General features: G+C 39.5%; 2 protein-coding genes across 6 annotated transcripts in view; one reads left to right on the forward strand and one right to left on the reverse strand.

The window, feature by feature from the left end:
- The first annotated feature begins 478 nt into the window (after positions 1 to 478).
- BHLHE22 (basic helix-loop-helix family member e22) lies at positions 479 to 3,920 on the forward strand. Its single transcript, XM_005563427.4, has one exon. The coding sequence runs from the start codon at positions 1,074 to 1,076 to the stop codon at positions 2,226 to 2,228; it is 1,155 nt and encodes a 384-aa protein (XP_005563484.3). The 5' UTR covers positions 479 to 1,073; the 3' UTR covers positions 2,229 to 3,920.
- Positions 3,921 to 11,170: 7,250 nt separating this feature from the next.
- CYP7B1 (cytochrome P450 family 7 subfamily B member 1) overlaps positions 11,171 to 24,978 on the reverse strand; it is a 202,262-nt gene continuing 188,454 nt past the window's right edge. For all 5 annotated transcript variants that reach the window (XM_073998859.1, XM_005563430.4, XM_065519292.2 and 2 more), the window contains 2 exons: positions 24,636 to 24,811; positions 11,171 to 17,223 (listed from right to left, as the gene is read on the reverse strand). In XM_073998859.1, the coding sequence (XP_073854960.1) occupies positions 16,936 to 17,223; positions 24,636 to 24,811 (464 nt within the window). In that variant the 3' untranslated portion in view covers positions 11,171 to 16,935. The remainder of the gene's footprint in view (positions 17,224 to 24,635; positions 24,812 to 24,978) is intronic.

Raw genomic sequence — 24,978 nt, forward strand, 5'->3', positions numbered from 1 at the left:
GCTTTGCTCTCTGACTAGCTGAAAATCTAGAGTGAATTTTGGGCAAGCCAACTGGGACACCACCTCCTCTCGGAAAGTCCCATCCCCAAATCCAGACCCAGTCATCCTACCAACAGGGGTGGAGTATAATTCTCGCCCGGAAGGGTAATTTAGCACAAGCTGAGACAGCAGTGGCGAGGGAAGGGCAGTGGGGGGTGGGGTGCGGTGGGTGGGGGCGTCTGCTTTCCACAGGACTCGCAGGCTTCGCCGCCGATCTACAATTTGCTGAAGGAGCAAAGAACATCCTCGGCTCTAAGTAGGGCTTTTAGTGTGCTCATTGATGAGTGAAAGTCGCCACACATGTCAAGCTAAAGGCAGTTGTTGGGTTACTAACAGGACCCAGCGCCTTGCAAACATATGCGCTAAGCTGTGTATACAGATGGCAGGCAGAATAATGGAGCAGGCGCCTTTTATAAAGCTCTAGCTGCTGCCTGTCTTCAGACCTGGGAAATGAAACTATTCAGACTCGCGGCCAGATAGCGCCTGCGATTGTTTGTTACCGTTTTAATCCTATTAATTAAAACGTTAACCTGATTGGGTAGAAAGCGCTGTCCCAACAGGCGAGTCTTCTTCATAATAACCTACTCAGAGATAATGATGTAAAAGACTCCCCCGTCTGTGGCGGCGGCTGGTTGATGGGTCCGGAAATCTCTTGAAGGTGAATCCAAGCAAGATAAACGGTGCGGAGAGGAGGCGCGGGGCTGGGCTCAGAGCGCCGGCGGCTGCGGCGGCGGCTCCACTCCCTCCGCGCCCACCCTCCCACCATGCGGGGCCGCGGCCCATGGTGAGCCCCAGCAGCCAGCACCATCGGCTGGAGACGAAGAAGAAGAAGAAGAGGAGGCGGCGAGCGCGGGGGAAGGCGAAAAAGAAAAAGAAAGAAGGGGAGAGGGCTGCCGGCAGCACCAGGACCGACGCGCGCACCAGCTCCGGAGCCCGGCTCGTGCGCGTCTGTGGGGCCGCCTGACTCCGGAGCCGAGGCGGCGGCGGCGGCGGCGGCGGGCGCGGCGGCCCGGGCTGCGCGCCGGCGCGGGACCATGGAGCGCGGGATGCACCTCGGTGCAGCGGCCGCCGGCGAGGACGACCTCTTCCTGCACAAGAGCCTGAGCGCCTCCACAGCCAAGCGCTTGGAAGCGGCTTTCCGCTCCACGCCCCCAGGCATGGACCTGTCCCTGGCGCCGCCGCCTCGGGAACGCCCGGCGTCCTCCTCCTCGTCGCCCCTGGGCTGCTTCGAGCCGGCTGACCCCGAGGGGGCAGGGCTGCTGTTGCCGCCGCCTGGAGGAGGCGGCGGCGGCGGCGGCGCGGGAAGTGGCGGCGGCGGCGGCGGGGTGGGTGTCCCCGGGCTGCTAGTAGGTACAGCCGGCGTTGGGAGCGACCCTAGCCTGAGCAGCCTGCCTGCCGGGGCCGCCCTTTGCCTCAAATACGGCGAAAGCGCGAGCCGGGGCTCGGTGGCCGAGAGCAGCGGCGGCGAGCAGAGCCCCGACGACGACAGCGACGGTCGCTGCGAGCTGGTGCTGCGGGCCGGAGTAGCCGACCCGCGGGCCTCCCCAGGAGCTGGAGGTGGTGGCGCGAAGGCAGCCGAGGGCTGCTCCAATGCCCACCTCCACGGCGGCGCCAGCGTCCCCCCGGGGGGCCTGGGCGGCGGCGGCGGCGGCGGGGGTAGCAGCAGCGGTAGCGGTGGCGGTGGTGGCGCCGGCAGTGGCGGCGGCGGCGGCGGCAGCAGCAGCAGCAGCAGCAGCAGCAGCAGCAAGAAATCCAAAGAGCAAAAGGCGCTGCGGCTTAACATCAACGCCCGAGAGCGCCGGCGGATGCACGACCTGAACGACGCGCTGGACGAGCTGCGCGCGGTGATCCCCTACGCGCACAGCCCCTCAGTGCGAAAGCTCTCCAAGATCGCCACGCTGCTGCTCGCCAAGAACTACATCCTCATGCAGGCGCAGGCCCTGGAGGAGATGCGGCGCCTAGTCGCCTACCTCAACCAGGGCCAAGCCATCTCGGCTGCCTCCCTGCCCAGCTCGGCTGCTGCAGCGGCAGCAGCTGCTGCCCTGCACCCGGCGCTTGGCGCCTACGAGCAGGCGGCCGGCTACCCGTTCAGCGCCGGGCTGCCCCCGGCTGCCTCCTGCCCGGAGAAGTGCGCCCTGTTCAACAGCGTCTCCTCCAGCCTCTGCAAACAGTGCACGGAGAAGCCTTAAACACACCCCCGAAAAACACAAGACCGACCCAAAATCTAGAGGAAAGCGAAAAGCTGCTCCCCACCCCCTTTATTTTGGTCCTCTCGTAGTTGTGAAACACTTGCAGAGCAAACAAAGCAGAGGCAAGAACTGAGGAGAAGTATCAGAGACAAACGGGACTTTTAGCCTTGACATCCCCAGAATCTCGGTCTTTGGGGTGGGGAGGGAGGGAGGAGGGAGGTGGAGTTGGGATGGAGTATGGATGTCTTTTTTTTTTTCTCAGAAAAGTGGCAACTTTGGTGGCAGCCTAGATCGCGAGGAAGTGGAATCTTCCTTAAAGGTGAAAAATAAGTTGAGAAGTAGTGCTTGGTTATTAAGCCTGGAGAGTGTTTGAATGGCAAAATACTAATCCTACTAATAATTGTGAATTTGGCTAGTGCTGAGGGGGAGAGGAGGAGTTAGGGGTTGGGTAGCATGAGAGATGGAATATTCATTCAGACAAATCAGAAAGGGCACTTGAAAATAAATTTTGATTCTGAGCCAGGAGAAAAACTTAAGTGAGGGGGAAATAAAACCCAGAAAGAGAGAGAGAGCGCGCGAGAGCGAGAGAGAGACATGTTGCTATGGAAGACTTGTATTTTTTATTGTCTCTGAACTTTAATCCTGTGAAAATGCTCAAAGTTTTGGCGAGAGTGATATAAAAAAAAAACTGACTGTGGCTGAAAGAATTGCATTTAAAAATATTTATGTGCACCTTGTTACTTTCTACTCTGCAATGATGTATTAACAATTCATGGTATTTATTTGTTCAATGACCCTTCCACATCAACAGTATTTATCATGTGTTAAGGTCATGGGTCTTATGTGCAGATTTTTTTAATGCCTCTAAGATTGTTTTATAGATTACTTATACTGTGTGCCAAGTGTTTAAAGGTTTATTTGCCAACAAGTATGAAGAGAAATATTGATGTATTTGAGCTGCTTAGGTTTATGCAAGGTCACCTGGATATTTTCAGTTGCATCATCCCTGTATTTAAATTGAGCTTTAATAAATTGCTTCAGTCCAAAAATTACAGGAAAGGTGTATTCTTAATTGATGAATGAATTGATCTCTTTTTTGAAAGGGGACTCCTTTACATTCCAAAAGGGAAAAACATCACAGCAATAGATCCTATACGTAAGAACATGCTAAGCAAATATTTTTCCAGGCTGTGCTGTGCATTTTTAAAAGGTCTAATTTAATTGCTTTTAATATATATGTACATATATAAGTTATTTTAACTGTGGAGAATTATTTAAGTTAAAAGACTGGTTTGATTTGCCTATGGTGTGAAATCCTTTGTTATTTTTCTAAAAAAATAAAATTTAAAAAGAAATAAAACTAAGGAAGAACAAGAAGCTATTTACCCAAAGTGAGCTTTCAGTTTTAGTTTTGCATGGCTGTTTGACTGCCTTTCCGTCCTATGAAAATCAAGAAAATCTTTTTTAAAAATGGAGTCCTGCTATTTTCCACTCCTTGCAGATAATACAAATTCAGTTTGTCAGGTTGGATGGTGAGTTGGGAGCTGTGATGGATCTGTTGGCGGGTTTTGGATGTGTAAAGAATGATATATATATATATTAAATAGGTCAATCAGACTATGACAGCCATGTACGACCATTTGTATGTGTATCTATGTCAGAAAGAATCTTTATTAAAATATTTTGATCAAACATTTTATTATGCTGTGCTTTGTGGAAGAAGCAATCACCTCTCTTCTGTGTTACTCTTTGCTTGAAAGGTAACAAAAAAGAAAGGAGTTTCAGAGAAGGTGGAACTAAAGTTTTTGCAGGGAGGCACAATTAGAAGTAGCCCTAATTTACTTATTTACTTGTTATAAGGAGGAGAGATGAATGGGGTCAGTGGTGAAACCCAGAAGAGATTCCAAGTTTCTGGCTACTGGCATGAACTTTGAAGGCCATATTCTCCCTGGCAATCTTTTTCCACTTGTATGGCATTGTTAACCATGCCAGGGCCCATCAAAGAGGGTAAAGTTTCTTTAAAGAGTTTGTCATCAAAGTTTCTACCTCCAAATGCCTGAAGGCCAAGGAAAAAATGCACTTGTATTCTCTGAGCGCTGATTTCATTGTGGCTTTCTGCTTTTTTGTGATAAAAAGAATTAATTAGGTTGAATCGTATAAGCATAAACAATCCCCATAGAGATGATCAGAACTTACTAGTGTCGCTTGATAATGAGACTTTTAGGTTCCAAGTTTGGATTGATTTGGGCATTGATTCTGTTAAAGAATGACTGTCGAGACTTGTATTTTGACCTTTGTCTTGCCCTCAAATATAGAAGGTGTGATTTTCCACTGTGGCGCAGGTTGCAGAGATAGTAGTAGTGGTGGTGGTGGTGGTGGTGGTGCAGAAGTTAGATGTTTCCTCTGTACCCAGTATGTTAAATGCATTTTTGTCTATACAGCCTCTGCTCATAAAGATATCCCTAAATGCCATCAAACTTAGTGGGGGGTGAGGAAGGATATTTTCTGCTCCACTTGCCATCAAAAAAGATTAATCAGAACTTGTAACTTTTCAGAAAACATAACAGCAAAGGGCCTTGAAGCTGAAGCCCTCCCAGACTGGGAGTGAGGGCAGAAGGAGGGAGGAGACCAGGGCAGCCCCCAGGCAGGAGCCGACCCGTCTCTCAGCGTTTACCAGACAAAGCCTGGGTGCGTCTAATTATGATTATTAAAACAATTTCCATGACGATGTCTAATATTATGTTAATTTGAAAACAACTGTGTATGAAAACTGTCGACTATAATACCTAAATTCATTTAATGAAACACATCGTTAAGGCAATTAAACCTCCTGGATGTGATTAAGAAACATAATTACGACACTGTTCTGCGCCATAATTGGGTGTCTTTAATCAAGGGGTAAAGTGATCAGCAACACAGCCATTAGTTTGTATTGTTCTGGCCCTGCTGTCCATCATTCTGATTAGGAATTAACCACAGCCACCACCAGTCAGATTTTTTTTTTCCTTTTGCATATTAACATTGTAGGGGACACATTTGCTGCAAGATTTACTGTTTAATATTTCTCATTATTAGAAGGCCTTCTTGAAATACTTCCTCTGCAACCTTTGTACTGTTCAACTATTATTAAAAATTGTACAGAATAGCATATCTTGAACTTTAGGGAAAAAATTTAAAAAATGAGAATCCTCCTCTTTTTAATCACTCAGCTTTCAATCTTAGTCCTGAAGGAGACTTGAAATGGATGGGGGTGGGGATAGGAAAATATTGAGAATAAATTCAAATGTCACATGAATAGGCATAATTATTTAATGTATTAGGTTTATTAACATTTATTTTCATTTTGATAATTTTAGACAAATCAACCCTCTTTCCACACCTAGGAATTGGCCAGCCTGTGGTTTTAGCAATAAACAGGGGACATCTGAAAGAAACAGGAGAGGAATTTTCTGTGGTTTACTTAGGTGATCCTCTCTGCCCTAACTCCTACCTTTCTAAAGGGTTTTCAGCAGCAGCTTTAAGAAAAGGAAGCCAGTGATTGGAGGAACAACTCTTTCCACTCCCGATAAAGCCCTGGAGCACTTTCTTTCTGGGGTTTGAGCCCTGAGTTTTGGCCTAGTCTGAAGAGTTAGCCTACACACCGTTGACCCCAGCTGTCTGTCCAGCATAGAGCACACAGGTCAGAAATGGGGGACTGAACAGCGGGGTAGTCAGTGTGGTCTTGCAAAAGTCTCCTTGGGTCAGAGCAGACAGCCTGGTTCCTAAGACTGCAGCATGAGCCAGAGTGCAAGGGTATCTTGGCTACCCCTGAGCTTGCTCTGGCATCCACCACGCCTTGGGGTGCTTCTCTCAGGCACACCCATCCTGCCAGTCCGATCTCGCTGCTGGTGTTCCTTACAGAGCTGAGAGTGGACAGATGAGGCCAAGCAAAAACTCAGAATCCCACTGGCTTTTTATTCTCACTTAGGGTCCCATCGCCAGCTTGACACTGGGCACCAACAGAAGGACCAGCAAATGATCATCTTCGAAGAGCTCTCTAGTTACCCCTGCTTCTCCCTCCCTGTGGTATGTGTTAGTGTGTGTGCGTGTGTGTGTGTGTGTGTGTGTACGCGCGCGCGCACCCGCACGCGGTCTGCAATGCTCTCACCAGTCCCCGCAGCTGGGCAACCCCTCCAAGACCCTGTGCTACGCTTAAATTCCTCTCCCTCCTATCGCACCCACCATCCATCCTTACAGCAGGGAGGCCGAGACTTACAGAATTCCCTTCTCCACCAACTGGCACTCTTGGTCTAGCACGCGGAAACCGAACCTTTCTACGCGGCCCCGACCTTGCGATTGCTCCAGAATGAGTGGCATTGACTTTTCCAATGTAATGACTTATGAAAGATATAATCATGTGTTAAATTGAATCCTCCGTTTAACTGTTAATGGTGTGCCCTGGGCACATTTACGTATTAGATGCTATGGTAACTAATTACCACTAGAAAAAAGGATAATACACTTCCCAGACTTTGAAAAATAATCATGAGTTCACTTCCCGGCTCGCAGCACATCGTGGCGGCCCTGCCGGGCGGAGCGAGGAAGCGAGTGGAAACCCGAAAGTGTGCTCATGGAATACAGGAGGTAATGAATCCTGGTCAGGTGAGACTACTTAGTCTAACCTTTTATGAAAACGTGATTCAGATGGAAAGGAGAAGGGGGAGGGAACAACTACACAAAGGTGCCTTTAAACAAAATTAAATCGCAAAACCTGAACATCAGAAACATAAATAGGTTTTCTTTCAATTAAAATGCAGGTAAGACTAAATTATCCACGTGCCAAGCAACTTTACATCAATTAACATTTTTTTGTGTGTGTGTGTTGGCAAAGTAAATGAGCCCGGCTCCTGCGCGGTCTGCATTGGCATGTACAACTCGAAAGTCTCTGGATTTGCCAAGCCAATGAGTTGCAGGTTTATTTAAACTCGGCCTTTTAAATCAAACTTTAGACATAGTAGATGGAAAGAGGGAAAGAGAAGGAAAAACACGGAGCCAGTCACTTCAGTTTAACAGTAGAAACAACTCTTAGGGTGAGAGTCTTTTTGCCCGGCAAATCTCTGGCTCTTCTGATCGACCGGTGTTTAGAATCAAAGTTCCAGTGAACAGGGCTGGGGGTGATAACCAGGAGCCTGTTTTCCTAACCAGGAGAGTGTTTGTGCTGGGGACCGGGCAGGACGGGAGGAGGGAAGGGGCCGCCTTCCAGCAGGTCCAGCAGCCCTGGGTTGCAATCAAACCAAATGACGTTCACACAGCACTGGCGCCCACCGCGCTGTTTTGCTTGCGCAGTGCTCCCGAAGGGATTCGGGATCTGCATCCGGAGGGATTCGGGATCCGCATCCGAAGAGCACCCCTTCTCTCCGGGCTTCCCCTGGACCTGCGTTTCCAGCCACCCCTGCGGGCGCAATTGCCCTTCAACCGCCAAGTTCCTTGGGACAAAAGGAGAACTTTCAGGGGCTCTGCCTCAAACTGTCCTTCGAGGGTGGCTCAAGGATCGGGTTGTCCCCTGTATGCCAGCAGGCATGTGGGTTCACACGTAGCTGCCAGGCTTGTAAGAGACATCCCGCAGCCGCACCAAACCCGAGGCATCTGCGAAAGCGCCCCGGTTTTAAACCCCAAAGAGCTCCTCGCTTCTTCACGCGGCAGGGAAACTCTGTTCCCTTTCCGTGAGGTTTTATTTGGGTTAAATTCTACCAATTTTTCTAAATTACTCGTCTTAACAAATCCAGGAGACTGTTTCTTAACTATTGCAAAATTATCAAGTATACTAGAATGTGTGTGTGAATTTTCCTTCTTTCTCTACTCCACTTTTCTCTAATTTGGGCAGTACAGAAATATAGATTAGAGAGCTCTGAAAGAGAAATGAATGGGTTGGGAAGGTTAGACTGCAGAGGAAAAGAGGATTTGGCAGTTATTAATCCTCACCACCCCCAACCCCACTACATATATGATGGATAAGGCTCACAAGTCACCATCATGCTTTGATTGGGAGTTGGCTTTAATTATGCACAATGCGTTATTCTCCTTCTCAGCTTGGGAAAGAGTTAATTCTTTCCCAAAGACCATAGTTGCCCTTGTCTCCTCAACCTGATTCAGAGATGCAATAAAATATGAAGCAAATTTATGGTCTGTTTCAAGCATTTTATTGCTGTATTTTTAAATTCATATATGCACATATAAGAACTATGATCTGTGAATAATTTGAAATGCTATAGAAGAATGATACATTTTAGATAAAACATAACTATATCTTTATATAATTGTCTGAGATTAAAATAAAAAAGAAAAATAGATTTCGAATGTGGACCAAACTGAAAAACTAATGACAGCCATAAACTGCTAACCAACCATAAATTAACATCTTCATCAAATGCTAAAATGGTATCAGTGGTTATATAAAGCAATTATTATTTCTCCTTATAAGTTTTAGAATAAAGTTCAGAGATATTTAAAGGATCCGTTATTTACAAATGTTTCTCAATCTTAAAGATTTCATTTTTTTATTAGGAGGATGGTTGCATCTCAAATCTCCTGTTAATAGAGGTGTTTAGAGATGAGAATTTAAATTTAAACATAAAAATGTTTCATGGCCTAACCTCATTTTATACATTTATCTTGCTCTGGCAATTACTGAAGAACTTGTGGTAAGCATTTCTCTGTTACATATCCTTATCCACTTTCAGAAAACAGATAAACAATTTCCGATTATGAGAGAGACTCAGTTTTTGTACCTAACTAGTCAAAATAATTAATCATGCATTAAGTAAGTACAGCTACATTTGCCATGTGCAGTCTATTTCTGCAGTAGTGCTATGGTCAAAATTCAGATGCCAGGCTGACTGAGCTGCTGCTCTCCATCCAAGATTTTGATGAAAGGAAATGATTTTTCTAAGCAGGCCTCCACAGAAATGTGAAGAGTTGGGAAAGAAGAAATGATATCTCTCTATTAAATGTCTGACGTATTGGGAAGCAGGATCAGTTAATATCTGCGTCTAAATAACTTACTTTAATTTCCTTTGGAGAAGCATCAGGCATACATCTCTTTAAAGTGCAGATTTCTTAAGAGAGTGAAGTTACGTAAAATCTGTAATTACTCAACAAAGTAAGCTCCTTTAAAAGTTTACAAAATTATGGTTTATGAAAGCAAAACAATTATTTGGCCTATGGAAGATGTGGGTAGCTCACATACTCAAACTATTCCTGCTACTCTGTTGGATTTACAGCATGTTGTCCTGTGGAGTAGTTGATGTGGATGACTATCCTCAAAGATCAAGAATTAACTAAGATCTTGAACTGGTGAAGTTCTAGGACCACTCCTTAATTTAATTTTCTGCAAGCATTGTTTAGTCTGAGTACCTCCTTCTTGAAAAATAAAAACTATGTTTGTAACTTTCCTTTAAGTCTAAACTTAGTTCAAAATAAAAAGTTTTTTAAAAATAAATGTGTAATTGCTCAGCACGAAGGAAGAACTACCACATGTATAGTTTTCACTTATAAAAATTTCAGTGATTACAAATACTTTTAACGGTATTCCATTTGATAAACAAAACAAATACATTTATAAAACTTTAAATAAACTCATTAGTCCTTGGAATTATGGAATTGAAGTAATTTCATTCAAACCTTAATTTTAATATAAAAGACAAAAGCATTTATTAAAAACTTTGGTATCAGGCAATAATGACACAGATTTTTTGTTAACTATGATGGCTAGTTCTTAGAAATAAAAGTTATATATAGTAAATATTCTCTTGCACACAAATAAGAATCTCCAACTAATATGTTTCATGTTTAGAAATGTTTCAATTTGACTCAATGATGAATCATTAGACAGTGATACCTTTACCTGTTATTTCCATTCCTCTAGTTTCTCCTATGAGCACAGTTTGCTGTAAGGGAAGTAAAATGCTTCATGATTATATCTCTGAACATTTACTTTTGGTGTAGTCTGTGATATATCGTGTCTCTCCTTATAAAAGTAATTAATTAACAACAAACAATTAACAGTAAACAGTATCAAACACTTTTCAAAAAACACAGCACAGCCATTGGTTTTTTTTTTTTTTTTATCCTGAAAAGAAAATACACATTATTATTCACATGATCATTGCTAATTCTGGAAAGTTCTGCAAATTTTTATAAGTGTTTTCTAGAATAAAGTTGAAAGCAAAAGATAATTATTTCACAGGTTACCTATTTAGTGACATAATTTATCCCAGTTGGTAAATAAACAATACTGAGCTGACTAGTTCAAATGAACAGGAACACCTTCTAGCCGACTTCTCAGTCTCAGGCCAGTTCCTGTAAAATGTTAGTGACTCACACCAGTGTCTCTGAGAAAAGCCCAGTGTCCCAGTAAAATACTGTATATAGAGTTACTAAAAACCCACATTTCATTTTCATCACCAGCATTCTGTAGCATATGCTTTATTTACAATTTATTTTAGTTTTATGAACAAATAGAATACTGTCCAAATATTACTCAGCTTTATTCATTATCTGTGGTAAAGTGAAGAGATCTGCTGATGACAAAGATTATATCTACTGAAAAACTCTCTCCCATTTATTGTGCTTATACTTCTGTCCACACTAATAGTGATTATTAAGAATTGTAACCTAGCAAGGTCAGCCTGCCTAGAATAAACATTTAAAAACTTAGTGATATTTTTTGAGTTTGTTATTTTACAAATAAATAATAAGTTAAAATATATTGAAACATACTCTGAAATAGTGTACTTTCAGGAGAGTATCAGATGATAAGAATACATGTGTATGGGGGCAGAAAATGGAGATGAGGAGATATTCAGAGAGCAAAATTATTTTCCAAATAATTTTCTTTTGTAATCAAATCTTCTGTTACCCAACATGTTCCTAGCAGGACAATAAAGAGACACAATCAGTCATCCTTGCTTTGAAAGTTAATTTATTAAATTTTTGTTGTACATAAAAGAACATTAAGTATTAGACTTGCAAAGTACTTGCATTTCTTACCTGACATCTTTTAGGACAATTTGATTCATCGTAAATCCACATATATGTCATTTTAAAATCAAAGATAATATTAAACAAATAATTTCAGAAAATTGTTTTAATAATATACAGCACTCCTCTTTCTAAAAATATTTTAAAACATAAGTATTGACAAATTATTACTTATATTAAATTGTGTAGAGTTTTTCATGTATTAAATTTATCTTACTCTAGCAAGTAGTATAAACAAACATTTAAGCCAAAAAGTTCAAACATCAATGATCATTGATTTAGATAAACAAATGAAGTAGAGTAATAATTACTTTAGATAAATACTAAAGAGTTTTATGTGATCATTCATTATAATTTAAAATAGTGCTACAATGTCATCTTGGCTTGCTAACTTTTTCTTGAGTATGTTAAATGAATATCTAATTATGCAATGCAAGTAAATAATAGTTTGCAAGATTGGCAAATTTAACAGGTTAAAAAGTGCACATTCTAAGGGCATGTAATTCTTGTTCACGTAATTTTTGCCATTCTTTTATACTAGGATCAAAACCTAGATAAATTTTGTGCTTTGATCTTCGAACAGTTTTAAACTTCTACTGTTAAGTTAGAAGTTGCTTGCAGAAAGTGTTACCCAAATTATTTTTTATGATAAAATAAGCATTAAAAAATGTAGCTTTTCAGTATGGAAACTCCTTTGCCTTAGTCTTGTGACCCAAAACTCAATTATAAAATGAAGATGAAATAAGGAAGTATGCTAGGAAAGCCAAAACAAAGCAGATAAAAGTTTTCTTCTAGGTTGCTTATAAGCATTGCTGATTTAGTGACAGGTAGCTTTTTCTTAATCGCTTCAGGGCTTTAGTTTCTGCTAACCGAGCATTTCATTACTGTTGGTCATTGATATAAAACAATATCTTGGGTATTAATTATTTATTTCTTTTAATTCAAAACTTAGGTGAAGCTATAAAAATGAAAAGATGGGGCGCGGTGGCTCATGTCTATAATCCCAGCACTTTGGGAGTCCCAGGCGGGCGGATCACCTGAGGTCAGGAGTTCGAGACCAGCCTGATCAATATGGTGTACCCTCGTCTCAGCTAAAAATACAAAAATTGGCCGGGCGTAGTGGGGTGCCTGTAGTCCCAGCTACTCAGAAGGCTGAGACAAGAGACTTGCTTGAACCTAGGAGGTGGAGGTTGCAGTGAGCTGAGACCACGCCACTGGACTCCAGCCTGGGTGACAGAGCAAGACTCCATCTAAAAAAAAAAAAAAAAAAAAAAGGGATTTTACAATATACAATACAGTTTTAAAATATTCTGGAGCCTCAATGACTATATTTGGTTTTAATTATCATGTTATCAAAATACCTGTTGTATATATTTTTAATGTGTATAATTATACATAGTGATTTCTTATTACAGACCATTACTTTCATGGAAGGCTAGTTAGAACTAGTGATAAATCAGAATTTTAAAATAGTTTTAAAGAGATGAATTTATCACTTACAACTGCATTTATAATAAATTGGTTTCCTATGTGTTGTTTTCCCTAACAAATAGTATGTTCTTGAAGGGGAAGGGCAATCCAGTGTCTAGCATCAATCATATCTAGAACAGAGAAAATGCTCAATAAATGTTTGGTTGAATAAATGAATAATGAATTAACAAATGACTATAAAAAACGATTCCCTTTAACAATACATAAGAGCAATTTTTTAAAGGCACAACATTGTTTAAGTATCTTCATTACATTTTGCATTGGTATATTGCATTATCCCATAAATCCATACATGTTACTGTGTTTAATCCTTATAATGAACCCTGATGTCAAAGGGCGTTATTATTTTTATTTTTCAAATGAGGACATTGAAGCACTGAGAGGGAAATTGTTTAATAATAAGCCAGTTATGTCGCAGCCAGAATCTGCATCTTTTAACTGATTTATCCAGGACATTTTTTTTTCTATTTGTAAACACTATTTAGTTACTGGATTTAAGACTGTCACAAGACTCTCAATGTTTTGTTTTGGTTCTACTATTCATTCCTTTTATATAGTCTTTTCTCAACCATTTCATTTATTCTTACTTTACATTTCTAAATTCCTGTACACATCTCCAATTATAAAATAAGCAGAAATCGGAATGGAATAATTTCCTGTGTTCTCTGTGCCTTAACATCACAAAAGTGTACCACTAAGTTGAATTTAAAAATATGGTAGAACTTCCACTTCAGGCAACATGGCAAACTAGACATCCAAGTACAAAAAGGACAGACTATGCTTTGTGGTGGACTAAAGCGTAGGGCCCAGGGTGTGTGTATGTGTGTGTGTGTGTGTGTGTGTGTGTGTAAAATCCAAGGCCTTTGCATAAAGCCAAGAACTTGCAGAGACAACATACTTAGTAGGTGAACTAGAAAGAAACTTTGCTCCACAGAGAAAACTGTCAGTATATTTGCCCGTCTCAATCTTAGCTCTATGTAAAAATAAACAAATGACCCCCAAATATGTCTTCTTTCTATTCCTAATAATAGGGTTATATTCTACCTGATTTAGGGCTAGAAACCACAATACTCCCCACTCCCAGATAATCAAGCTGAAATTTTAAGGTGATTTGAGTTTGGTAGTAGTATCAGCAGTCTGACAAATGCAAATACAAATTCTCTCTTGAGAAATGAACTTTAAATCTAGGTGTAAAGATTTTTCAGAGATAAAATTCCAAAGAACATGGGCTCAGTAAACAAGCCATCCCAGGTAACAGAGACAGAAAAACACATAAACTACAGAATTAGATCCACAAAACACCAACGATTTGGAAATATCAGATACAGAATCTAAAATGTTTGCTTCATGCAGTTAAAGAAATGAAAAAGGATGTTGAGTTTATAACAAAGGTACAAGATATTATAAAAAATAACCAGCATATATGAAGAACAAAAGGGAATTCTAAAACTGAAAAATGTAATCATTGAACTTAGCAAACTCAGTGGAATGGAAAACGTGAAGGTTGACAAGCTGGAGGCTGACACTCTGACTCAAAATCAACCTTGGTGACTCTACAGAATGGAGAGGATTGGATGGCTCTGAGGATGGGACGTAACAAATTTAGAACATCTGAGGGAGAATTAAAGTTATCATGGAATAAATGTGTGTGTGTGTGTGTGTGTGTGTGTGTGTGTGTGTGTGTGTGTGTGTATGGGTGGGGCTTGGGGACAAGGCTTTTAGCAGCCCAGGGCTGAGATGGTTAGGCACAGTAGTGTGAGGATAGGTGACAGAAGAGCTTTTAAGTTCTGCTTTGGCCTTTCTCCCACAACAACTGTCCCACTGACAGTGTCCATCACTGGGTAACTAGATTATCAAAACAAAATGTGTGCACATTATGGAATGCTATGCAGCAGTTAGAAGCAATAGATTAAATATAATTGTATACTATGTATATGCTACAGAAATATGAATATATCTTTAAAATCACAGCACTTCATAAGAAAATTTGGAAGGATAAAACTTGCAGAAAATAGGTACTCAATATATATTACATGAAAACAGACACATACCAAGACATACATCAAACATATTAGAATATTTGCCTATGATATTAGGAAAGGATATGAAAGTGGGTATTAGGGACAAAACAGAAAAAGTAAATAAAGCCAGAGGGGCCTTGTTAGAACCAACTATAATTGTGTATCATGAACTAAAGAGTATAAGCAGAATGATCACTCAACTCTATGAACCTGAAGTTAAAGCCAAAAGAAGGAAAAAACAAATTCAATGGATGAGTTGGACAGAAGATTAGACACACTGTTCAAAGAAGAAACTGGAAGAGACATCTAAAGAAATTATGTGGAGCCTAAGTTGTAGATACAAAGTGTGGTGAGAAAAGATCAAAGGATGTAGGTAGAGTGAGGGGACCTAATATACAGTGGGAGAACAGTAATATTCACAGAGAGAATGGCTGAGAAGATTCCATACTTGATGGGAGACACCCATGCTCAGACTCAAGAAGCAGCAGGACATGCAAGCATGAGAAACAGAAAGAAACTAAGAACATCAAAGGCAAAGAGGACACGTTAAAGTAGCCAGAGAGAAGAGACAGACTACCTATTGAGTAATTAAACTCACTAACGGCTATCCTCCCAGTAACAAGAATGGATGCCTTAAGAACGGGCAATATCTTCAAAGTGTTGTGAGGAAATAACTGTCAATCTAGATTTGTGCATCCAGCAAAACCATCTTTCAAGAATGAGAGTAAAAATAAAGACACCCTCAATCAAGCAAAAATAGAATTTGCACCAGCAGACCTTCACTGAAGGAACATTCAGAACATGTACTTCAGGAAGGATAAAATACATACTATACTATCTTATTTACTAAATAAATATTTTGTAAATATTGTCAGTTTCCTTTTCTCAAAACAGTAGCAAATTTCTGAAATATTAGAAATTCCAATTAATGAAGCATGAATTAACTGAACTTTATTACCTGCCTTGCCTGCTTATATATTGCATCACCATTTATGCCAGATGCCATTCATATGGTACTCTGATATCAGAATCTTTGAATCACTGGGCTTGGTGGTACATGCCTGTAGTTCGGGTTCCCAAGGGACCAAGGCGGGAGGATCACTTCAGCTCAGGATTTGAGACCAGCCTGGGCAACACAGTCAGATACTGTCTCAATTGAAAAAAAAATCTTTGAATTATTCACACCACAATGCTGCATGTGTCATATGAAATTACACTGCATAACATGATGTTGTAATTCAAAATAGAACACATGAACTCCAAATCCAAAAGGTGAGACATCAAAACCAAATACTACATCTAGCTTCTCAGTTTATATACATGGAAGCATTTAGGAAAGGATTAATTGCAATGTTTGCATAACCTTTATAGTTTATACTAAAGCCAAATGCTATAATCAATGCCGTAGTTATTTCAACATTTGCTCCCATAATAAACCTAATACTAATGTCTAGGGCAATTTCTGAATATATAATAGGTTCTGTGTTTTCTTATACATTAAATCTTATCAGTATCTAACTTGGACATGAAAGGTCTTAAATGACAAGAAATTTTGTTCTATCGAGCCATAGTATACAAAGTAATGAGGAACATTTAAGCATGATTAAATACTGAAGTGAAGTTGAAGCATTTAGTCTACTAAAAAACTCATTTAATGCACACATATCCTGGAAATATAGGTATTATTGATATTATACTTGAAGGGAACATTTTCATCCAGTGCAAGTCACGGAAATTTAATTTCCTTCCTCTGTGAGAATTTGGACTTTGTTACACTGTGTCCATTTCCAGCACAATTTTCTAGTAGTTCGAAGTGTAATTTTACATATTAGAGAATAATTTGAGTGACTTAAATTCCACAGTGCCCAGTCTATTCGTGTGAAGGTACACTTATTATAACACGTAAAAATCACAAGGAGAAACTAAAAAAATAACCACAACCCTGTTTTGAGCTTACCCTTAAGTTGATTTTGATGTCCATTTTCATGCTACCATCCTGTTTTATATTATGATAGGCTTTGTGACTAAGGACAAACTGGACTGATATCAGATCAAATAGAAATTAACACTTTTTAAACAAATAAAGCAATTACATTGGCAGAAATTAAAAAGAAATAGATGAGCTTAGGATGTTTAGGGTAATTTCGATAGATTTGTTTTCTGTCCTTTTAGCTTCTCTAAGATTTCACTTTGTATCTAAATAAAACATCAGAATCTGGATACTGAATACCAAACAACAAGCGGTTGTAGTTTAGTCCTATGGGTTTATCATCAATTATTTCTAAATCGAAATAAGTTAAAAGTATAACCAACAACTGCTTTATTTCCATAAGTGCAAAAAATCGGCCTGGACATTTGCTGGTTCCAGTTCCAAATGGCATTAGGTAACACTTCAGCTTTTTCCCTCTTTTGAAAAAGGTGGTTTTCTTCTTACCATCTTCTATAAAACGATCATATCTAAACTCCTGTAAAGAAGAATACAGTGCTAAATTAACATTTTACATGAGATAGTTTGAGTTCAAGTCCACAAAGTTGCTAGCTCTCTCTGCCTGTCTTAAAAAGCTCCTTTTAATCAGGTGAACAGCAGAAAAAGTTGACTGGGTGCAAATTAAGTATGAACTTTCAAAAAACTCAAGTATTACTAGGAAATTACTTCCGCCATGTCAAAGTGAAATATGAAAAAGCTGTATGACTTTTTTTCTCCGCTTGTATTTTTCTCCTAAGCTGAGCTTCCCAAGTATAGTGTCAATATCTCTATTTTTGCTCCCTAAGGTGCGTCCTGACATACGCGCACTTGATTATACCAATGTTGGATAGAAGAAAAGGGCTCCGGTGAGACCGCCATTGTTACCCGCGTCTGATGAATCCTAACTAGCCACAGGAGGTGCCTAACTGTGGATTCCTAATTTGAGTTTCTCTTATCCCTTCCCCACCAGCTACTGATAGATGAAAACTATTAGTTTAGGATCCAGTGCTGATGTTTGGAATAAACAAATATAAAATAATAAGATTCAGGTAAAACACTAGAGAGGAGCTAAGCCACAAAATCAATGTTTGTTTTTTGATGTTGTAGTTAATTTCTTCCATGAAAGTTCTATTAAAATCAGCTCTTTTTGGGTTTACTCTAGGGTGGCAGGTGTTTTTGATGTGTTTTCATAAATAAGTTATATTACTTTGTTACAGGAAATCATGGGACTGCTTTACTTAGGGTGTTGGGCCTGCCCTCTTAATTTTGCCTTGCTGCCAAAGGGTTATGGTTCAACTCTCACTTGAATTTCTTAGAGGGGACTGAGTGACCTTATTTAAGCCTATGGTGAATTAAGCCATTGATTAAATTAATGTCTGTGGCTTGCATGGAAACGACCAAGTATTTCCTGTAGTTGGTGCTCATTAACATTAGACTTGCTCACATACAACTTTGATATGAACTACATGAAGTCAAATGCAAAAAAGTAGGTCAGATCCAAAGCATTTCAGGTTAAGGTGAAAACCTTGCAATATGTGGATAGATTCTGAATTCATCACAAATGATTTAATTTTCTCACTCAAAGCCAGTGTTGTTAAGGACAGTGAACCATTTCCTTTAAAAGTATTGGGTTTGTCCTTATTCATGTAGAATACTTATTTTGAAGAGTAGTTGAGCTTAGAAAAATTCTAAGTAGTTCCCATTTCCTTCCGACTTGCAAGTGGATGCAATGATGATGGCAAAATTTATCTGCATTTTTATAACTGCTCAATTCCTGATAAATATTTTGAGCCCTTTAAAATGCGTATTTCACCATAGTTCTGGGATGTATCCAAACAGTATCTAATCAATGCTCAATGAACAAGGACACCCTTTGTTGACATACAGGGTCACTGGAGATAGAGTTACTAAATATAACTCTCTCCTGGTGAACTTCTTCCATTCCTGGGACTCAGGCCTGCTTGCCTGAGCTTAGTCCTGCTGCTTCCTCCTTCATGCTGACCAATCTGAGGAGATTGGCCCTCTATCCAAGAGCTCCCTGCCTAACCCAAATCAGTTTAAGTGAGCTTTGCTATGATATGATTTGTTAGGAAGCCTCTCACTGTAGCCCCACTAGTTAAGCCAGCAAATGCAAAATGAAAACTTAGCTTGGATTATGACTTTTTAGTGTCTTGATATCATACATAAGCTAGAAATCACCGTGGTTTTCAGGTTCCTCTTTGTGAAAATGAATGTGCTAACCTCCGAGAGGCCCATGGTCAACACATGATGCAGGAGTGCTCCTAACCCATGACCTTCAGCTAGTGTTTATATTCAGTGCTCTCAAATTTCTACTCAACGAGTAACACCATCCCTCTAGTTTCCATGACATTCTATTCAATTTTCTCATAGTAAACATCTTAGAAATTCCTATTCGGTTGTTTATTTTATGAAACTAAAATGGAAATGGACGCTGTCTTTAGCTCTGTGACCACCACCAAGTTCAAAGGGCGCAGGAGCATAAATATATTTTTGAGTTAAAATTTATTTGCAATTTGCCCTATTGCCTAGGCATGGAAAACCTAAGCAAGAACCAATGTTAAGAAGGGCCTGTGTCAGCTGCTAGGGATATAGTTTTGTTTTAGCTAAAAAGGGAGCAGGTATAATAATTTCACCACTGAGATTCTGGGGTCACAGTGACACAGAACAAACATACAGGAAGCTCAAGATGTATCCATTCATTTGGAAAAACTTAATCTTGGAATTCATCGAGCTGATTGAAATTCTTTACAGCGACCATAATAAGCATGGTGCTTCACAATTAAAGACAGTCAATTAAATGGATGAGAATAGAAAAATCACAAGAGAAGGTATAAGACACAGAAGTTCCCCATTGTTCCTCTAATGATAGTTGCAGTTGACTCCTCAACATTGTTCTTCTGGATAAAATGTGTCTAGGCACTAATCTTGGTAATCGCACTGTTCGGGTCTCTGACTGGTTTGGGATAGAATTGTGAAACAATCTGGTCAGTGCTACAAGGGAAAATCTATGGGGACATCTAGGAGAAGTCCCCTTTTTGTGAAGAAAATAAAACAAAAAGAAATGGTTGATTACCTTTCCTCCTCTGGACCTCATCATGTGTGACTATGATGTCTGGAACTGCTACCAAGCTAAAGACAGAGCTAACCTTCAGGAGATGGTAGAGCCTAGGAGTTTGGAGCTATCACATTTTCTTATTTATCTCTGTATGTGTAAAGCCTTCAACACAATGCTATTCCCATAGTAGAGGTTCCATATATGTTTGTTGAATTAATGAATAAATACATGAGAAAAAAGTATATTTTAAAACCATTTTCAAGCTTTTGAAGAAAACATAGATATTGAATGAGTAAATAAATATGTAGAGTATGATGAGTTGATGAATATTCAGTGTTTACAAATAGTAGAAAATTGCATAATATTGAAGCGCTAGAAATCAAGTTTGGATAGAGGACACAATTTTCTGGATAGAGAAAAGATTTTGGTATTCGTGACAAAGGAAGATTGCATAACACCCTAATTTGTGTTCTCCAAACACTATGTTTAGTTCAGTTCAACAAATTTTTTTGGAGCACTTCCTGTATGTAAAGCATTGAAGTTACAAGGCATAAAACATGGTCTTGCTGAAGTAGGTGACACACAATAGGATCATGTCTTGAATCCACTCAATTCATAATTTTGGGTATGGGAATATAAATTAGACAAAAGATATGATTTTCTTATAATAAAAAAAAGTCAGTGTTTTGAATGGATGGCTAAGGGGCTACACTGTTGCCCCTGGAGGCAAGATGGCAGAGTACAGAAGTCCCTTTTTATCTTCATGACTTGGGTTCAAATTGGCAGTGTGCTGCAGACAGTTTGACCAGCTTGTCAGAGTGTGCACATCTCTTCCTGACTCTGTGTTTAGGGTCTTCACATTAGTAACATGAAATTGGCCAAGGGGGTAGTTTATACCATGAAAATTGACAAATACTACAAATCAGGGCTCAGAGCCCTGGTTTACCAGCACACTGATAGTTCCAATGTGGTAAGTAGAATTGTGAATTTGTTGGTATGGCAAAAACCTTTTCTCAATAGGAAGCACCTGACTATGAGAAATTAGCTATGTGAGTCCCTATACAGCAAGCTTGTAGGGGAAGGGGCCTTTTTATTTCTTTATCACTCACTATACCCATCAAAGTGATTTCTAGATAGTAAATAATTGATATGTGTTTGTTTCCTTTAAGTCTACTAGTTGCACAATCTCTATTCCATTTGGCAATACAGATAAAAAATTATTGAGAGTACCTCCTCATCTGTCATGTCATACTAAGAACAGTGGCAATAATCAAAATAATAATTGGTACCACAATTCTTTTAGTGATTTAGACTTTTTTCAAGGGCTTTCAAATTTTTTAATCATTTTATTATCTCTACAACTCTAAGAAGTAGATAGGGCAGAATTGCATTAGGTTAAACAAAGAAGATCTTTCATCTTCAGAGCTTTTGGGGGATCTTCCAAAGGCTTTGGAATTACATTGTTATTTCACCATGTTTCTTTACCTACATGGTTATATAATGCATTGCCACCTTAAATGTCTGATCTTTTCTCCCTATGAGCCCCACAATGTCACCACGTCTCCCTTTATCCCTCAGCACCTCTGGACCTAGGAAAGCCAATGAACAGATTTAGATTTGGTCTTCTCTATGGAGCTTCTATATAGCTCCAGTTCTGTATCTTGTGTGGCTGAAAAGAAATCATCACTATTTACTACTGAGCCACCTGAATGGCTAACATTACAATAAGTTAAGCAACCAATATTCAGGGAAAGAATAATTCCTAATATAGAGGGTACATGTTGGCAGCTTATAGGCTCAATTGAGTCCCAAAACACCTTTTATTTATCCCATATTGTATTTTAAACTTCATTTTTCCAAATATTTAAAAATTCAGAACTTCACCCAAAAGTCTATTTTTTCAGGTTCTTTTAAATAAAAAATCAAAATGACTTCACCAAACTAGGTCTAAATGCTTGCAAGAGCTGAAGGCTAGTTCAGAAGTAGCCAGCGGTCCTATTTAGATGTCTCCTGGCATCTCCTTTTGCCACAGTACTTAACACTCCCAATACTATTGCTATATTTATACACAAATCACTTCTTTATTTGATCTATTTAGGCCCAGTACATATGTTAATGTGCAATATCTGTCCTGATTTAAAATTATAACTGAAGCATATTTTCACTTTAAGTACATTTATCTATCCAAGCATCCCCTTATTTATTCAACTTATGTGTACAGCCTCCTGTGTGCTAGACACTGATAATACAGAGATGGGAATGACATAGTCCTTCCTCTTCTAGAGCTTACAGCATATGAAAGCAAGGACAAGTAAATAAATAATTGCAAAATACTGTGTGTTATACCCTACAACAAGGGTACACACAGGCCACAGTGTGAGCAATGGCAAATTCTCTGAGGAATGAGGTGGAAATCAGGCACACTGTCAACGAAGAGGTGATTAGGTGATTCCTGTGGAGTAATCTGGAGCCTGCTGGGTGCACAAATAAGAAGGGGCATTCCAGGAATAGGGAGATGCAGATCCAATAGCTCTCAAGTATGATGGAAGACCATGGCCTGTCTTTGGAATGCCAAATTTTAGAGTCTTTTGGAGCTTGGAAATTCTGAAACCATGCCTTGTTGGGCTGGGAGAATCTATGTTCTGCTGAGGCTTTTGTCTCTCTGTCTTCCAGGAATAATTATCCCTGTATCTGCCTTCCTTATATTTTTGGCCTAACACCTATTGCCTGTAATCAACATCTGAGGCTTGGTTTTCTCATTCAAGGTGTGTTGGATACAAAAGGCAGGTAGTGATGAATGTGTCTCTGATGAGCTCCTGAACCATGCTCTCAGCAACAAATGGCTCATGGTAGACTTTTCTAGAACTATCTCCTTTTCTTTACTGTCAGTATATGGTGGCTTGGGATGGGCATCTATTTTAAGGACATCTATAGCATCTACTTATTGCCATATGAAGTTGTTAAGAAACAAAGGAATAATCGATATGTCTGAGAGTGGTAGTCACTCAGAAAATGTTTATAGAATGAATAAGACCTTCCCAAGTTCTATAAAACTGGTTCTGAGCTATATCATTTTTTTTCTGTGCCAGGAATTATCAGCATTCTCCAACTAATTTCAAGGAAACAATGTGTGACAATAAATTAGCTAGTTTATTTTAAAATTAGTCAGGCATAATTGGCTAATGTTAAATCTAGTAAATAATAGAAAGCGTTCATCAACTCAAGTTAAAGCTACTCTAATGATGCTAAATCAGTATTCACAATATTGCAATTTTGTTCTGCCACAGATTTTGTATGAGGCAAGCCCTTCTGATTACTATTTGATTTATTATGTAAAGTCTGGGCATTGCTATTGAGTATTCCAAAAGAAAAAAATATAAATTAGCATACTTTTGATTTTTAACTTTTAGTTTTAAGTTCCTAAAAGTCTAAATCAAGGTATTTTCCATCATGAGGGTAGGAAATAAGAGGAGTCCAAAGCATAGTGATATAAAGACAGGGGTAATCTGGTAAACATTTATTGTTTCTTGATAACACTAACGTTAATTTTACCATCATGATATGAATAATAAACTTAATGACTAGTGGAATAATCACATAATGAAAATAGTAAGTTGAAGTTAAATAAATGCATAATTGTAGATAAAAATAAAAATTAAAAATATTTTCCAGATATTGGATATTGGCTATTCATTTGCCCTGTTTATTGAATATCCATTTATGTATATAATTTTGTCCTCCGATATTTACAAAAGTGGAGATAAAGCTTGTTGTTTGCAGAATGTTCCTTCACTTGCTAATACTCTACAACCTATTTGTTATTGTCATTCACACAATGCCCCCTCCTTCTGAAACACACAGAAACTACATGTACACTCCCCCACACTTAAGTCATTCACCTTTGCTGCTGAAATAAATGCAAATTTTCTAATTGTATTTGAATCTGCTCTCTTCTTGTTAATTTTCAAAATTCAACAACATTGTAATTCAGCCTGGATGCAAAACATCTAACTTAGCAACTAGATTTAGAGGTGGTCCACCTATGAATTCCTCAAAAAGAGCAGCAAAGCTTCCCTTTGAAAAAAAGGCATTTTACACACAAAAACTGCTGCAGCAACATTACTTCCTGAAAAACACAGGCAGAATAGAACTGCATTCAATTTGCATGCAGGTGGTGAATCTCTGAAGTGGTATTAAGGGATGAACCAGGGTGGATTAATTTCCAGTCTTTGATATTCATTAACTCCAGCTTCAGAAAAAAACACAAGGAGATGACACAATTACCCTCAGAGCTTCACCCATGAGCAGCAGCTTTACAATCTCAAAGTTCATAATGCCATACTAATTGATCAAGAAGGGGCACATACCTTTTGTAAGAGGTGGAAAAGTATATGGGCTTAACTACAGCAATGATACTATCTGACTTTGGAACAGTCAACCTCACTTTGGAAACACTTAGCAAAATAGTTATCATCATTTATTCTCTAAGCCACCTTAGCTAGCCCTCCATGGTTTTCAGTAATTCTCCACCAAGCAAAATACAATTTTGGCCAAAATGTAATAGTGGCCAAGGCGCAATGTCCATTTCATTTGAAGCAACTAGCATTTAGTCTCATCGCTATATTTCTCTTTATAGATCATGAAACCTTTCAAAGATATCCTTAGGGAACACTTTAGTAAAGAGGAAAGCTTTCTTATCAGGAGGAAAAACAGAAGCCATCAAGCTGTCTGTTTCCTCTTCTGGAACAAAGTGGCAAAAGGAAGAGAGAGGGATGGAAGAGGAATGTGCCTGCAGGATCTAAGAAGTAGCAATTATAGGCTTGATGTTTACTTACCTCTGGAGCTTCAAAGATTTCAGGGTCACCATGTAGGATTGGAGGAAAGATGGCTACCAAGTCTCCCTTTCGCACACAGTAGTCCCCGGTCTCTGCACTGAGAGTCAAATCCTCCTCAACAAAACGAATGGTGGTTGAATATGAAGACAGTCGTAAAGCTTCAAAAATGGTGCTTTCTGAAGGAAAAAGATAGCTTATTAAGATAGGGCTGTTCCTGAAAAGTGCTCTCAGTTTGCAATAAAAGCTCATGACTAATAGCGTTGATTGAAAAGGATACTGTTTCTTCATCACATACATTGAGCACCAAGAGGGAGCCAAGGGTGGCTTTGCACAGGATGTGAGC

This window comes from Macaca fascicularis, chromosome 8 (assembly GCF_037993035.2).
Source record: "Macaca fascicularis isolate 582-1 chromosome 8, T2T-MFA8v1.1".
Lineage (NCBI taxonomy): Eukaryota > Metazoa > Chordata > Mammalia > Primates > Cercopithecidae > Macaca > Macaca fascicularis.